Below are 15,225 nucleotides of genomic sequence, written 5' to 3' on the forward strand. Positions count from 1 at the left end.
AAGAAAATCAGTGTTCTTCGACATATCCAAACTCAAGCTGACAGAAACTCAACCCTCACCCGCAAACCTGCTCTTCTTCCTGAATTCCCTATTCAGTGGATTGTTTCCGGTGGACTCTACGTTTCCCACCAGTATTGTAGCAAGGATAGATAAGTACGAGGGCGCCTGGATGGCTCAGTTGGTTTAAGCATCTGCCTTCTGTTCAGATCATGATCTCCCGCATCTTGGGAGAGAGCCCAAGGGGCTCCTGGGCTCTGGCTCAGCAGGGAGTCTGCTCCGTCCTCCCCCTCCTGCTAGAGCTATCTCTCTCAAATAAATAAACAGGTAAATAAAATCTTTAAAAAAAAAAGAAAAGGATATCTTTTTTTTTTTTTTTTTTTTAATGATAGTCATCCCGGGGGGGGGGGGGGGGGCGGAGACACAAGCAGAGGGAGAAGCAGGCTCCATGCACCGGGAGCCCGACGTGGGACTCGATCCCAGGTCTCCAGGATCGCGCCCCGGGCCAAAGGCAGGCGCCAAACCGCTGCGCCACCCAGGGATCCCGAAAAGGATATCTAAATATGAAGAAAAACATTTAGGATTACCCATCATTATCTCCATGCCATTCCTTCGCTAGTGCCAAAAAGACGATTTCTGAAAGCACAAGAACGTGCTCAAAGATAAACAGGCAATGGAATGATGATACCGCCAAAGATTTATAATATAATGACAACAAAAATAGCAAATTGCGATTCCTCTCCCCAAACCTACGCGACCCCGCAGGCGCCTTTAGAGCTCGAGATCCGCCCGCTTCTCGTGACGTTACTTCCGCTTCCTCCGCACGCGGCCATTTCCACTCGTCCGGCGCGACTTCCCGGCCGCGGCGCGCGCGCTCCCGTTCTGACGTCGCCGGCGCTCCCTGAGGGGTGGCGGGACCGCGGAATCGCAGAGATGGTGAGTCCCTGCGCCTGGCGCCGGGGCTGGGAAGCGGGAGCCTCCGGGTTCAGGCCACGCACTAGCCTGCCGGGGCTTAGAACGGAACGTATGCTGTCTATGCCCCCCCGCCCAGGGGTTAGACCTCCGGCGGCCGAGAACTCCCAGCTGCCGCGCCCCGAGTGAGAGCTCGGGCAGCCGCGGGACCCCAGGAGCCCCGCTCGAGGTTCTAACTCGGGAAGCCTTAGGGCCCCAACTGCCGTGGTCGGGGGTACTTTCCGGCACTCTGTGCACATGGCCGAAAGTGTCAGGGGGTGGGGTGGAGGAGTCCTGGCCTAGCGTGGGAGAAGGAGACCAACCCACGTGGGAGAGAGGAGAAAGTTGGATGAGAAGACTTGGTTCCATCTTCTTTTATTTTTTTGGGGGGGGGGGGGGATCGCTAGAAGATGGTGTGGAACCCTGGGTTCAGTCAATCTCCCCTACCCTAACTTCCCCCTTTGTTGATGTTTGGGAGAGGGAGATTTGGATCTCCGTGGGTCTGCGCCTGTAGTGCCCGCCGCGAGTTACACGTGCCAGGGACTTAAAGGAGCCTTTGGCGTTTGTGGGCTGTGGGAAGTGTGGAGTGACTCCAGACCCCGGCCTGGGGTTGACGAAAGGCTTCTGCGAGGCGGTGGTCTGAGAAATCAGAGGTCCTGGAAATCGGTAGCACCACGTGCAACTTCTCTAAGCTGTTGGTGGTTTCCAGCCTTTAATCAACTCCTGTAGCTTGGTACCTAGTTTTGTTTAGTACTTGGTAAGAAGGAAGAGTTTGCAAAGAGCTTCCACTTAACATAGTGAGGTTTAATCCTTCCAGCGGAGCTTGGATCCCAACTTGGATCCCGTTGGGTTCCTCCCCGCCCCCCATCTCCTATTTTGAAGCTAGTATGTGGCTGAGCCTAGAACTTGAAGCTTCTAAACCAGCTCATCTTACACCATTCCACGAAAAGTTTTGGAGGAAGGTGGTCTCAAGTTGAACTTAAATTTCTCTCAACTGTTAAAGTGGGGATAAGATGCATGAGGATGTCGTGAGAGTTGAATTAAATGAGATAATACAGGGGTGCTTGGGTGGCTCAGTGGTTTGAGCATCCGACTATTTATTTATTTATTTATTTATTATAGTCACAGAGAGAGAGAGAGAGAGAGGCAGAGACACAGGCAGAGGGAGAAGCAGGCTCCATGCACCGGGAGCCCGATGTGGGACTCGATCCAGGGTCTCCAGGATCGCGCCCTGGGCCAAAGGCAGGCGCCAAACCGCTGCGCCACCCAGGGATCCCCTGAGCATCCGACTCTTAATTTTTCGCTTGGGAATGATCTCAGGGCCCTGGGTTGGGCATGGCATCTGGCTCCATGCTCAGGGTGGTGTCCGCTTGGGATTCTCGTTCTTTCTCTGCCTGCCCCTCCCCCTGTGTGAGCCCTCTCTCTCTTTCTCTCTCCCTCTCTCGCTCTAATTTTAAAATTTTTGTTTTGATTAAATGAGATAATGCATGTTAAACACCTAATACTTGGTATGGTGTTAATGAGCACACAGTATTTATTGTTAAATCAAAACCTTGTGGGGTGTTTTTTTGTTTTTTGTTTGTTTTTTTAGCTTTCTGGTGTACAGGGAGACCAAATAGATCAAGCTAGGGATGAAAATTAGCTAGTGGGATCCCTGGGTGGCTCAGCGATTTAGCGCTGCCTTCGGCCCAGGGCATGATCCTGGAGACCGAGATCGAGTCCTGCATCAGGGTCCCTGCATGGAGCCTGCTTCTCCCACTGCTTATGTGTCTGCCTCTCTTTCTCTCTCTGTGTGTGTCTCTCATAAATAAATAAATAAAATCTTAAAAAAAAAATAGCTAGGAATATGATTTCATTCATTCACTCATTTAAATAACCCTTGAAAAAATTAAAGGTGGATAAATATGCACTAAGCAAATTTCAGTTACTATTCATGAGCAGACCTTTTATTATTGATTGTAATTAAAACATAAGGTGAGGCCTCTGATAACTTTTCCGGCTCCTGAAGTCTTCCCTTTTTGATATTTTGTTGAGAGTTGAGAATCCTAAATTCCAGAGATGGGTTGTTGGAACTGCATTGGAAATACCTGACCAAAAGCATATTTTTAGGAGTGATTGGAAATAAAATGTTGTTGGGTCCTTTATTGTTAATGAACATAAGATTTTGATAAGTCAAGGACATGTCTTGAAATCTCTCTGGTGGCCACCAAAAGAATAAAGACTTATAACCCCAAGCTGGTAAAGGGGATAGTAGAATGAAAAAATAATAAACCCAAAGGAAGTAAAGAGAGAAAAAGAAACATCAGTTGGAACAAATAGAAGGCACAGGGACGCCTGGGTGGCTCAGTGGTTGAGCGTCTGCCTTTGGCTCAGGACTTGATCCCAGTGTCTGGGATGAAGGGCCACATCCGGCTCCTGCATGGAGCCTGCCTCTTCTCCTTCTGCCTATGTCTCTGCCTCTCTGTGTCTCTCATGAATAAATAGATAAAATCTTTAAACAAACAGAGGGCACAAAAGAAGGATTCGAATCTAACATATCAGTACTTTATAAATATGGAAAGTGCTCCAGTTAAGACATCAAGAAGAATGGTAAATGTACACCAAGTTAAAAGGTGTGTAGCCTCTATAAACAAAAAAAAAATAGGTTTTAAGGTGAACGGCATCCATGAAGATAAACAGTGGCTAAAAAAATAAGGCATGAATAAAATAAAAGTGACATAATTACAAGAAGAAATAGACAAATATGCAATTATATAGCATTTAAATATATAAATGGTAGACAATAAAGCCCGAACATCAGTTTGGAAATAGAGGATTTGAACACTACCATCAATAAACTTGACCTGGTGGTCATAGTGAATCTAGTGAATAAAATTATGTTGGAAATCTGGGATTCCTGGGTGGCGCAGTGGTTTAGCACCTGCCTTTGGCCCAGGGCACAATCGAGTCCCACGTCAGGCTCCTGGCACGGAGCCTGCTTCTCCCTCTGTCTGTGTCTCTGCCTCTCTCTGTGTGTGTCTATCATGAATAAATAAATAAAATCTTAAAGAAAAAAAAATTATGTTGGAAATCTGAAAACAGAACTAATCAATAATGAGAGTACCACACTCCAGAGTACGTAGGATACAGCTATAAAGTATTACCTGGACCTTAAAATGCTTATGTTGGAGGGAAAAGAACTATAAAAGGGTAGGAAAAGAATAAAAGGACAAAACACCAAACAAAAGCAGAAATTAATGAAATAGCAAATAGATGCAACTGTTGTAGGGTAGACAGAAGATTTTCTTTGTAAAGTCCCCTCCAGTGAGATTAATCAAGAAAAAAAGCAAAAGAGGTATAAATAGGAGTAACAAACATGGAGGCATAATCTGCAGATATTAAGGGTATTACGAAGTTTGATCACTATAAATATAGAAACAGATGAACAGTTTCTATAAAATGTTAAAATGCCTGAAAAAAGTATCAAAATCAATTTAAGTAGAAATAAAACTGAAGACCAAAGAAAGTTTTTTCATGAAAAAAAACCTATATCTGGTTTTGAAAATACCTTTGAGATCACTTATGTACTATAAAAAGTTCATCACCTGTTTGAAGTATATATAGTTCAGTGGTTTTTCATATATTTGCAGTTTTGCAATCACTGCTATGGAATTTAGAACATTTTTATCATCCCCCCCCCCACACACACACACAAAGCCTTATGTCCATTAGCTAATAGATGTAAAAATAAAACCTATTTAAGTTGATTTTTATCTCAGGAATGCAAAAGTGGTTTAACAGAAAAATTAAAGGAAAAAGGTTTTTTTCATCTGAGTCAGCACAAAAAATCTGATAAAATTCCACACCAATTTGTTTAACAAAGAAGAAATTCTTAATACAGTAGGAAATACTGAATTTTCTTAGCCTGAAATCTAGGAGCAAATCTAAAAGATATTAAGCCTTTTTTTTTTAAATTTTATTTATTTATGATAGGCACACAGTGAGAGAGAGGCAGAGACACAGGCAGAGGGAGAAGCAGGCTCCATGCACCGGGAGCCTGACGCGGGATTGGATCCCAAATCTCCAGGATCGCGCCCTACGCCAAAAGGCAGGCGCTAAACCGCTGCGCCACCCAGGGATCCCAAGATATTAAGCCTTTTGGAAAAATTGTAATGCCATATTGAACAGTCTAAGCTACGTATATATAATTTCAGTGATTGACAGATTCTGCATTCTAAGGGTCTTTTTTTTTTTTTTTAATTTTATTTATTCATGAGAGAGAGGCAGAGGGAGAAGCAGGCTCCATGCAGGGAGCCCGACATGGGACTCGATCCCAGGACCCCAGGATCACGCCCTGGGCAGAAGGCGGTGGTAAACCACCGAGCCACCTGGGCGCCCCCTAAAGGTCTTTTACTGGAATTGAGATTACATCAATCTACAAATCAGATTATCCCAGCCGATTTTTGTGGTCCCTGAGAAGTGGATTCTAGAATGTATGGAGAACAGCGGACCAATAACGAAGAGACCTTTTCCCCACTTGGGGGAACTCTAGCCCTCACTGGGACCGCCGCAGTGTTTTAAGGACCAGGCGTTTTGGTGCAATCTCTCTTGATGTCATTTCCGCTGACGTCACCCCGGGTCACTTCCTGCTTCCCTGCCGGTGGGTCATTTCTGTGTCCTTGCGGTACCGGGCAGGAGACCACCGCGGCAGGCGCGATGGTGAGTGTTCCCACCAGGCCGTCACCCTCGGGTCTCCGCCTAGAACTGCCGTGCCGCGTGCCACGTGCCGCGCGGTTCAGCCTCCAAAACCAGGGTTAGATCGGGCCGCCGCGGCGGACCGCTCAGTGCTCACGATGAGAACGTGGGGTGCGCCCGAATTTCATAGACAAATATGTTTATTTATAAAAAGAATCATAGGGAAAACAAATGAGAAATTAATGAAAATGGTTGAACTCGAGAGGTCGGGATGAGGAGGAAGGATGGTGGTATAAGCAGTGCCCATCCAGTTCATTCCATACATGGGTGATTTTGAAGCAAAGCCAGTGACGTAGCATTTTATTTATAGGTATTAAAGTATCTGTGAAATTTAGGGTTTTTAGCAACTGCAATGCCATTATAATACCCCCAAATTTAATAATTCCCCGTAACATTAAATACCTAATATTAGAATCAAAGGCTTGATCAGATTTCTATCCTTTTGTTTTCCCCCCAAGACTACTTGAACATAGATGTTTTGTTCTTCAAGAGGGGTGAGGATCACATGGCATCTTGTGATATTGGTAGCTGATGTCTAGATTAATTGCTTAATATTAATGTGGGCTGCTGGGATGGTGAGATTTGATTGAATCATTCCATTAGATGGAATAATGATACAAGAGAAAGTTGTCATCTCTTTGTTACCTAGTGATACATCTGTGTAGGAAAGGCGGGACAAATGTTTTACTGTTTACCAGTTTTCAGAACACTTAGTTGACTAACAGCTTTGACTTTGGAAACATGTAGGTGTTTTATATATTTGAAAAGTAAAATCTTAGTTTTTTTAAGCAAGCTGAATACAAAGGAACCTTAATTGTATATCAAATTGATAACCACAGGGGGAAAATTGACTTTAATAACTTGAATATAATACTCTGACTAGATGGCCTTAGATATATTCTAAGAACAAAAAAATGTTGACCTTGGTGAGCTTGTTGGTAGAGGTACCAACCATTTTGTTGGTACCAGCCATTTTGTATGTATTTTCGGGTCAGATAAATGAGAAAATGAGGTTTGGAAACCAGGATTCTTACTGAGGAGAGTGGAAGATTTGAATATTGAATGGGGAATAGAGAGAGAAAATGTGCTACATTTCTAAAAATTATACTTTAATTTTGATTGAGCAAATCTGTATGACTCAAGTGGATACCAAGCCATGAGAGCCTACTTATAATCCATTTGCTATAATATTACCAAGCAAAGGAGAGGCAAATAAAAGTATATAAGCTTTAGTGTCCATCACTGAACTAGGTAATTGCTAAAAAATTTTTAAGCTGATCATTGTCTCTGTCTCAGTTGTTAATTGAAGTGTTTTAATTAATTAATTAGTTATTTAATTGAAGTGACAGATCTGAAACAAGTTCGGGTTCAGTTTGATGCTTTAATGACTCTCCCACCCCCGCCCCACTTCCCACCTCACAGACTGAGGCTGATGTAAATCCGAAGGCCTACCCCCTTGCAGATGCCCACCTCACCAAGAAACTACTGGACCTTGTTCAGCAGTCATGTAACTACAAGCAGCTTCGGAAAGGAGCCAACGAAGGTAAGGCAGCCGGAGAGTGCGTCAGGTAGAGTGATAAAGGCACGGTCTCTGGCTTCAACTTCCCATTTGGAAAGCGGGCTGGATACTCTGGATTGGAACCTGTGGAAGGATGTAGGAGCAGCATTTTGGCAGCAGATGCTAACAGGTTAATGGACTAAGAATTAGTTTAGATCCACCAGTTGATAACATTTTGCAGCATTTACCTTCTAATGAGAATGAGAGTCAGGATTTGAACCTGGGCACTGTGGCTGCAGAGTCTGTGCTGTCATCCTTACTCCAGCGTTAACAAGAATGTGATCAGTGGACTAGCACTGGGCCACAGAGGTGAGCAGTCAGGAGTAAGTGTTTCAACAGTGCTGTGGGGTGCTGATTTTCCTTGGTGAGTTGGGTAGGATGTGAGCTTTCCAGAAGTGTTGCTCATGACAAATTGGGGTGGGTTGAACCCTGATCCTTCCATGATCACAGAGTTTGAGAAGTGCTCTACTGCAGAGCTTCGTGCTGGCAGAGCATATGTGAAAGCTGTTCCTGTCAACTGGGCAAGAGGTGGTGGTGACTTGGACAAGTGGTAGCAGAGGAGAGGAAAGAAATGGTCTGTTTCAGGATGTGTTTTGACAGAACTGGTGGGTTTGATGTAGGGTTTGAGAAAGGCATGGAGGAGGGCTGACGATTGAATCCGTTGTCACTTCCAGGCCACTGTAGGACACAGAAAATGCTTGTATCTGAGGAGTTTTGCCCAGTTTTCTTGCACCTGTGTTTCTTTCCCTTGGAAATTGCTTTGTTGTAGCTTCCATGCCCAAACCGCCCCATCACTTACTGGCTTCCTGTGCTTCTCTCCTCAGCCACCAAAACCCTCAACAGAGGCATCTCTGAGTTCATCGTGATGGCTGCAGACGCTGAGCCCCTGGAAATCATCCTGCACCTTCCGCTGCTGTGTGAAGATAAGAACGTGCCCTACGTGTTTGTGCGCTCCAAGCAGGCCCTCGGGCGGGCCTGTGGGGTGTCCAGGCCTGTCATTGCCTGTTCTGTCACCATCAAAGAAGGCTCGCAGCTGAAGCAGCAGATCCAGTCGATTCAGCAGTCCATTGAAAGGCTCTTAGTGTAAACCACTGGCCTCTGTCCCACTCCTCACTGAGTCCAGTCCTCCCCCTGGGGTTGTGTATCATATCGTCTGTTCGCATATAGTTTCTCCAGCTACCTTCTCTTGTTATATTCTAGTACTAAATCCGGGTTTTGCATTTTTGTATTATTTTTGTTTTACAGGTTGTTCTCCATATATTAATCCCCCACCCCACCTCTGTCTCCCATTCTACTCTCTCTCTACCATCCTATCCTCCCTTTTGAAAAATGAACTAATGCCAAGAACAGGCAGAAACAGAGTGGTGACACCATTCAGATGCAGGGAAGAGCCTCATTAGAGATCTGGTTCGAGCTCACTTCCCGCTGCGTGTAGGACATGGTGGATGTAAACACCATTCACTTTGTATCCTTTGTGCCTGGAGTACAGAATCATTCCATATGTGTTTGGTCTCTAGGGGATTATGGATCATTAGGGGAGAAAGCATGTATTCTTTGAGGTTGTTAGATGTGTGTCCAAGTGTCATTTGCCAATATGCTCCTGCTGTTTGCTTTGGTAATGTGATGTTCCCCTTTCCCCCAAATCCCAACCATGCCCCTGAGGGTGGCAGGGCAGCAGCATACCAAAGAGATGTGCTGCAAAATTCCAGAGGCTACCTGGGTGAGTTAGACATGGGGAAGCTGATGTAAGGAGTTGAGAAGTGGCTAGGAAAAAAAAGAGGGTCCACTGACGCTGGAATGAAGTCTGAGCAAGTCACAGAGCCCTGACTGGAAGCTACAGCAGAGACATTGGAATCAAGGAAACATCCTCTCTGGTGAATGGAGTTGTCTTCAGTGGACACTTGGTACCAGCTCTGAGAGCCCTTATGCCTGTTTCCTGCCAGAATGTGGGTCAGATGTATGTATTCTTTATCACATCAGAAGGACAGTGCTAGTGTGTCATTCTTGTGAGCATCCTAATAAAGAAATATATTCATATTCCAATTTAAAGAAAGTGTGATTCTTGATACATATCCAGCTAAAAACTGAATGAAGAATTGCTTAGCATTATTAGAATGGCTGTAGCTTCTCAATCTTTTTACCCAGGTGTGGAAAAGCCGTTACCTCAGGTGATTTCTAGTTGCTCAGAGTGCCTTATACAGACACGATCATTGAGATGCTCTCGTGCTACAAAGGTTTCCCCAGCCACAGCACTACAGATGTGGTTTTGGGCTGGATAATCCTTTACCATAGGGGGCTGCCCTGCACGCTGTAGAATGTTTAGCAGCCTTTCTGGCCTTTACCCATTAGATGTTGGTAGCAATCTCTCACCCCTGACATTGCCAGATGTTCCTGGTGGTGAAGTCACCCCTAGTTGAGAACTTCTAGAACTAGGGGTCCCAGTAGCCTTTGGCATGTGCTAGAGTTGGGGGTGAGGGGAAGTGATGACTGAAGCCACTGCCACCTCACCTGCCTCTTCTGTTAGGGTAAGCACTGTGAGTTACTTATACCTCAGCAAGGGAGGTTTTCTTGTGAAGTAAAGAGAACTGGATACCATAATAGGCAGATGAGTGAGGATTTTACTTAGTCCTTTTGCCAGCTTGGGAGCATATGCAGGAAACCACCCTGTCTTGCTAAGGCCTGTTCTGTGCCTCCTGGGCTAGTCATTGTCCCAGGTCATGCCAGTGTTTATAAATACCCCAAGCAGTTTTATATTTGTGGGTGGTAGAGTTTGAGGTGCTTATTGTCTTTTGTTGTGTATGTACATTTATAATCCTACTATTTTTTTTTTTTAAGATTGTTTATTCATGAGAGAGGCAGAGACCCAGGCAGAGGGAAAAGCAAGCTCCATACACAGAGCCCTATGTGGGACTCGATCTCAGGACCCCAGGATCACAACCTGAACCAAAGGCAGACGCTCAAACACTGAGCCCCCCAGGTGTCCCTATAATAATACTTTTAAAAGACAAATAATTTGGGAGGTGCACAAAGATCGAGAATTCCGATCTCCACCTTGTTGGAAATGGCCATCTCCACTAGAGCCCTAAGGAGTGGGTTGGGGCAGGGACTCCTGGGATCTTCATCCCTAAGGCCCAGTTTACTCTGGAGTGTTAGTCCAGTTGCGACAGCTACACTGAGCCTTCGAAGGGCTGGGTGTCCATCTATCATCCTCTGAAAAAACTGGCCCTTGCCTTTTGCCCCTACTCCTAGTGGCCTTCTGCCTCTCCACTATGTCCTGTCTTGGCTCAGTGTTTCACATTTGGTTTCTCGGACATTGCAAACCTACTTTCTTCTGGTATCTGGTGTTCCTTTATTGCTCTGGTGCCTTTCTCCTCATGTTCGTCTTAATTCAAGCATCCCTCTATAGGGCCTGAGGTACAAACCACCTCATCTCGCCTCTTTCCCCTAGTGCTGTGACGTTTGATTTTTAACTTGTCCTTAACTAATATCAGAGGTGATTTTCCAATTATTGCCCTCATTAGAGAGCAGGAATTTATGTGATGCCCTAGCACCTGTGGCAGTGCCCTAACAGATGCTGCAGAAGTGTGGAATGAGTAATTCCTAAAGCCTAGAAACATGTAGGCAAGAGGGACATTTAGTAATTTCCAACTAGCCATTTATGAAGGTGGTTACCGAATCTTGCATATAAACATTCTGGAGAGAATCCAATAGCTTTCATCGGGTTTGAAAGGATCCTCTGATCTCAAACAAACACTGGTTAAGAACTTGTTTTATTTTTTTATTTTATTTATTTATTCATGAGAGACAGAGAGAGAGAAGCAGAGACACAGAGTGAGAAGCAGGCTCCATGCAGGGTGCCGATGTGGGATTCGATCCTGGGTCTCCAGGATCACTCCCTGGGCCGAAGGTGGCACTAAACCGCTGAGCCACCCGGGCTGCCCAGAACTTCTGTTTTAGAATCTAAAGTTTGCTGAAAGGACCCATGATTAGGGGATGTTTTTACACTTACAATAATGATCTTGCTAAAGGTCATTTGTAGTATGTTAAGTACTGAACAATGCATTTTCATTATCTTTAATCCCAAACTGTGATAGGGAAGGAAGAGGAGCTTGTTCTAGACACTTAGTATCACCCCACTTCCCTCTCAATGTCAAAGTTACATTTTGAAAAATCAGGCATGTGTCTCTGGCTTTGGCAGACATTTCTGCTTACAGGAGGAAGCCAGGGGTGGGTGGGTATTATTGCTTGTTCTCTTCTGAAGGAAGAAAAAGAAAGAAAGTCAGTATTTTCCATGATGTGCTACAGCAGCCAGCCTCCAAGATGGCCCCCAGGGAACCTGACCTGGAATTCATGCCCTGTGCGGTCACAGCCCTCACCAACTCAGAACCAGACTGCATGCCCAACACGGCACAAAGATGTGTGACTTCCAAGGCTCCGTAAGACATTATATCTTCTGCCTTCATGTCTTTGGATCACTGGCTATGAGGGAAGTCACAGCTGTGTTATGAAGTCCTTTAGGCAACCTGTGAAGAGGTCCGAAGGTGTCTACCCAACAGCTAGTGCTAACTGCCAGCCATGGCAATGAGCCTCTGTCTCATCTGTACTCCTAGGATCTTAATTTACAGGACTAATAAATTCAAGGAGAGGAGAGGTTGATGCCATTGGAAGAATTTACTACTCACATTTTCCAAGAGAAGGAGGCATGCATCACCACACAGGGCCACAGGGGAAGCACCCTGTGCAAGGATTTGGCCAGGAGGTAGAGCAAGAGCAAGGGGAAAGTTTAGGGCACAGCTGGTATCGGGGTTTCTGTGGCAAAGGCAAGGCAGGGCAGAGGTGGCCAGTCAACAATTCCAGTGGGCTTTGGGCTATGAGTGGTTTCCAGTTGCCGTGTTGCTGGCCTTGGGATGATTTAGGGCAGCGGCAAGGTTGGTAAGCTGTTTGGCTTGCATGAGAGAGGCATGCTGGCAAGTAGGTTAACTATGTTCAGGAACTAGCTAGCCCTGCGATGGGGCGTTCTCTCCCCAGTCCTATAAGCACCCCTCATCCCAAATGTCAAAACAAGATAGAGAAAATTAAAAACAAGATTAATCAGCCTTCTTGTAAGTGGATCCTCCAGCCTCAGTCAAGCTTTCAGATGACTGCAGGCCTGGCCAACATCTTGAATACAACTTCATGACTGACTTCAAGCCAGCCTATCCACTCCCAAGCTCCCTACACACAGAAACTGTGAGAGACAATAAGCGTTCGTTGTTTTTAAGCCGACAGTTTTGGGCTGATTTGTTACATAGCAACAGACAATAAGGTTGTGGGGATTGGTGACATCGAGGGCATGAGGCTATCAGGTCAACACAGCAATAAATATGGACATGTCAAAACTAGGGTCATGACAACACTGGAGGTGCTGGCAGGGCCCAAAAGGGAAATGTTCCCAGCGGCTTCCGAGTGGCCAGAAGTATATCCCACGTGGGACTGGCCTTCATACTGATGCAGTCAGTTACAATAAAGATTATTACACATTCAGGGACAGTTTGGGCACAAACCAGAAAGGCTGGATGGTCATCCAGCTAAGTATAGCAGGTGTGTGTTTTCCCCCATATGGATTTGAGGTTGGAATTTCTAGATGAGGGAGAGGAAGTGGATGGTTAATCTCTCTCAGAGGTTGTGGTCATCCTACTTTGCTTTTCTTTATATATATATATATATATATATATATATATATATATATATATATATATATAAAGATTTTATTTATTCATGAGAGACACAGAAATAGGCAGAGACATAGGCAGAGGGAGAAGCAGGCTCCACACAGGGAGCCCTATGTGGGACTCGATCCCAGGACCCCGGGGTCATGACCTGAGCCAAAGGCAGAGGCTCAACCACTGAGCCACCCGGTGCCCCTTCTTCTAATATTTTAATAAGACTTTAAAACAAGACATACCAGGGCAGCCCCAGTGGCGCAGCGGTTTGGCACCGCCTGCAGCCCAGGGCGTGATCCTGGAGACCCCGGATCGAGTTCCACGTCAGGCTCTCTATATGGTGCCTACTTCTCCCTCTGCCTGTGTCTCTGCCTCTCTCCCTCTCTCTGTCTCTATGAATAAATAAAAATTTTTTAAAAATTAAAAAAATAAAACAAGACATAACCAGGTGTTTCCTCTGCATCTGGCCTGGAGGTATACATCCATATGTGAATGTGTTTGCTTGGTGCTCTCCAGTTGCAGCCAGCTGCTGCTCCACCTGCCCAGGGGGCCGCTCCGCAAGGACTCGCCCCCCTCCTTCCTGCTGGCGGCATGCATATGCCAGTTCACTGTCCCCTCCCAAGCCACCCCCCGCCACTCCCCCAGCAGACTGAAGCCTGTTTGCAGCCAGAGGGGTTAGCCGGCTCAGAGCTACTACCTACCTCCTCAGCACCGTGTTACATATTTTCTCATTTTCACCATTCCACGTTATCACTCTTGTTATAAATATGAGAAAACTGTGGCTTGAAAGGCTAGGTAAATTGCTCAAGATGCACATTTACTAAATTTGACTTAAGAGTTTACAAAAGCCCAACCAAATTACGTTTGGACATGTTTCTTCCCTCCTGGAGGATCAACAAGCAGAGAAGGCAAGTGTCATTAATTCACAGAGATCGTACAACTGCTACGTATCACAGACCTCAGATGCTTATTATTATTTTTTTAATGGTTATTTTTCTAACATCATTCACACTACCTTGAGCTCTTTCATTCTCTTCACTTTGTAAAGATAACCCAGGAAAAGGAGCCTGGACTTGGGTAAAGTCCCTCAGGAGTGCATAGAAAAGCCTGGAACTCACTCGCCAGGAAATCCAGGGTTTAAAACAAAGGCCTAGTAGTGGTACTCATTCTTACTCTCCTACTTGTGACTAGCCTGATTCGCATCTATCTTTGTAGTATTAGTAATATCCTCTAGAGCCTAGGGTTTCCAAGCATGCTGCATTTAAGAGGGATGGTCTTAGTAAGTGCTAAGAATGAGCACTTACTGTATTAAATGGCTTTGCATTATCTTCCTGTAGCCTCAAAAGCATCTAAGTGGAGAATTAATTTCCCTCTCCCCCAGAAAAGGAAAGAAAGTCAAACAAGAACATAGCATCTGCTTTCCAAGTAAAAACAAAACAAAAAAACCTTGTAATGCTCAGAGTACAAAAAATCCAAAACTGAAAATCTTACAAGAATAATTTGAGTCTTCCAATGTCTCATGATATGCTTATTCTCATCCTAAAAGACACACACCCTACAAATTCTGAATCTCTAGCCATCCTTGGTGGATGCAAAACTCTTCCAGATGTTTTCCTTCCTTCTCTCAGGATACTTCTTCAAAAGCAGTAGCAACAGAAAGAGCAGGAAAGGTACAGAGAGGATTGAAGATGGATGGCGTTGTGGGGGGAGGGACACACACAAAGAGAAAGACACCCTGCTCCTCTTCCCCCTTTCCTAATACTAGGAGCTCTCCTCATCTTACTATAGCTCCCCTGAAAAATAGGAGGAATAACTCATTTCACTTATGCTGGAACCCAAATTCTCAGGGCAACAGAAAATGTACGTATCTTCATATACCTGAATGTCACATTAAGACAAATGCAGCATGAAGGGGGCTATTTACTTATGAAGCAAATGGTACCAGGATTAGAAATGTTACATTCTTTTTTTTTTTTTTTTTTTTTTAGAAATGTTACCTTCTTATGGTCTCTGAAATCTGATCTTTAGATCTGCATTAAAGATGCAATGAAAGGGCCAACAGGTAGGAGGCCAGAAGATGGGAAGACTATTGCTAGAGCTTGTCATTTCTGAAGTATGTTCACCTGTCCTTAATTGTTACACTCTGCTGCCTCCACGGATATATGTTTCCGTTATGATGATGATGTGCTCCTAATGGGAGAGAAAATTAAGCTGATAGCCAGTGGCAAGTGATCTCTGGATGTGAGGCAGACACATCTTTCTCTTTCACACTAAAGAACAGTG

At 45.0% G+C, this 15,225-nt stretch overlaps 1 protein-coding gene across 2 annotated transcripts; it reads left to right on the forward strand.

The window, feature by feature from the left end:
- The first annotated feature begins 540 nt into the window (after positions 1–540).
- SNU13 (small nuclear ribonucleoprotein 13) lies at positions 541–9,293 on the forward strand. Of its 2 annotated transcripts, none has more exons than XM_026017389.2 (3): positions 541–933; positions 7,105–7,225; positions 8,065–9,293. In XM_026017389.2, the coding sequence occupies exons 1-3, from the start codon at positions 676–678 to the stop codon at positions 8,325–8,327; spliced, it is 642 nt and encodes a 213-aa protein (XP_025873174.2). In that variant the 5' UTR covers positions 541–675; the 3' UTR covers positions 8,328–9,293. The 2 variants fall into 2 exon arrangements, with proteins under 2 accessions (XP_025873174.2, XP_025873175.1); XM_026017390.2 differs by lacking the exon at positions 541–933 and adding an exon at positions 5,210–5,646.
- The last annotated feature ends 5,932 nt before the right edge of the window (positions 9,294–15,225 follow it).

Source organism: Vulpes vulpes, chromosome 16 (genome assembly GCF_048418805.1).
Source record: "Vulpes vulpes isolate BD-2025 chromosome 16, VulVul3, whole genome shotgun sequence".
Classification (NCBI taxonomy): domain Eukaryota; kingdom Metazoa; phylum Chordata; class Mammalia; order Carnivora; family Canidae; genus Vulpes; species Vulpes vulpes.

Bases quoted from the DNA above. Each gene is read 5' to 3' on its own strand.
- SNU13 (XM_026017389.2), top strand. From the start codon at position 676: ATGATGATACCGCCAAAGATTTATAATATAATGACAACAAAAATAGCA. The intron at 934-7,104 runs GTGAGTCCCTGC...CCCACCTCACAG, and splicing joins ACCGCGGAATCGCAGAGATG to ACTGAGGCTGATGTAAATCC. The intron at 7,226-8,064 runs GTAAGGCAGCCG...TTCTCTCCTCAG, and splicing joins TCGGAAAGGAGCCAACGAAG to CCACCAAAACCCTCAACAGA.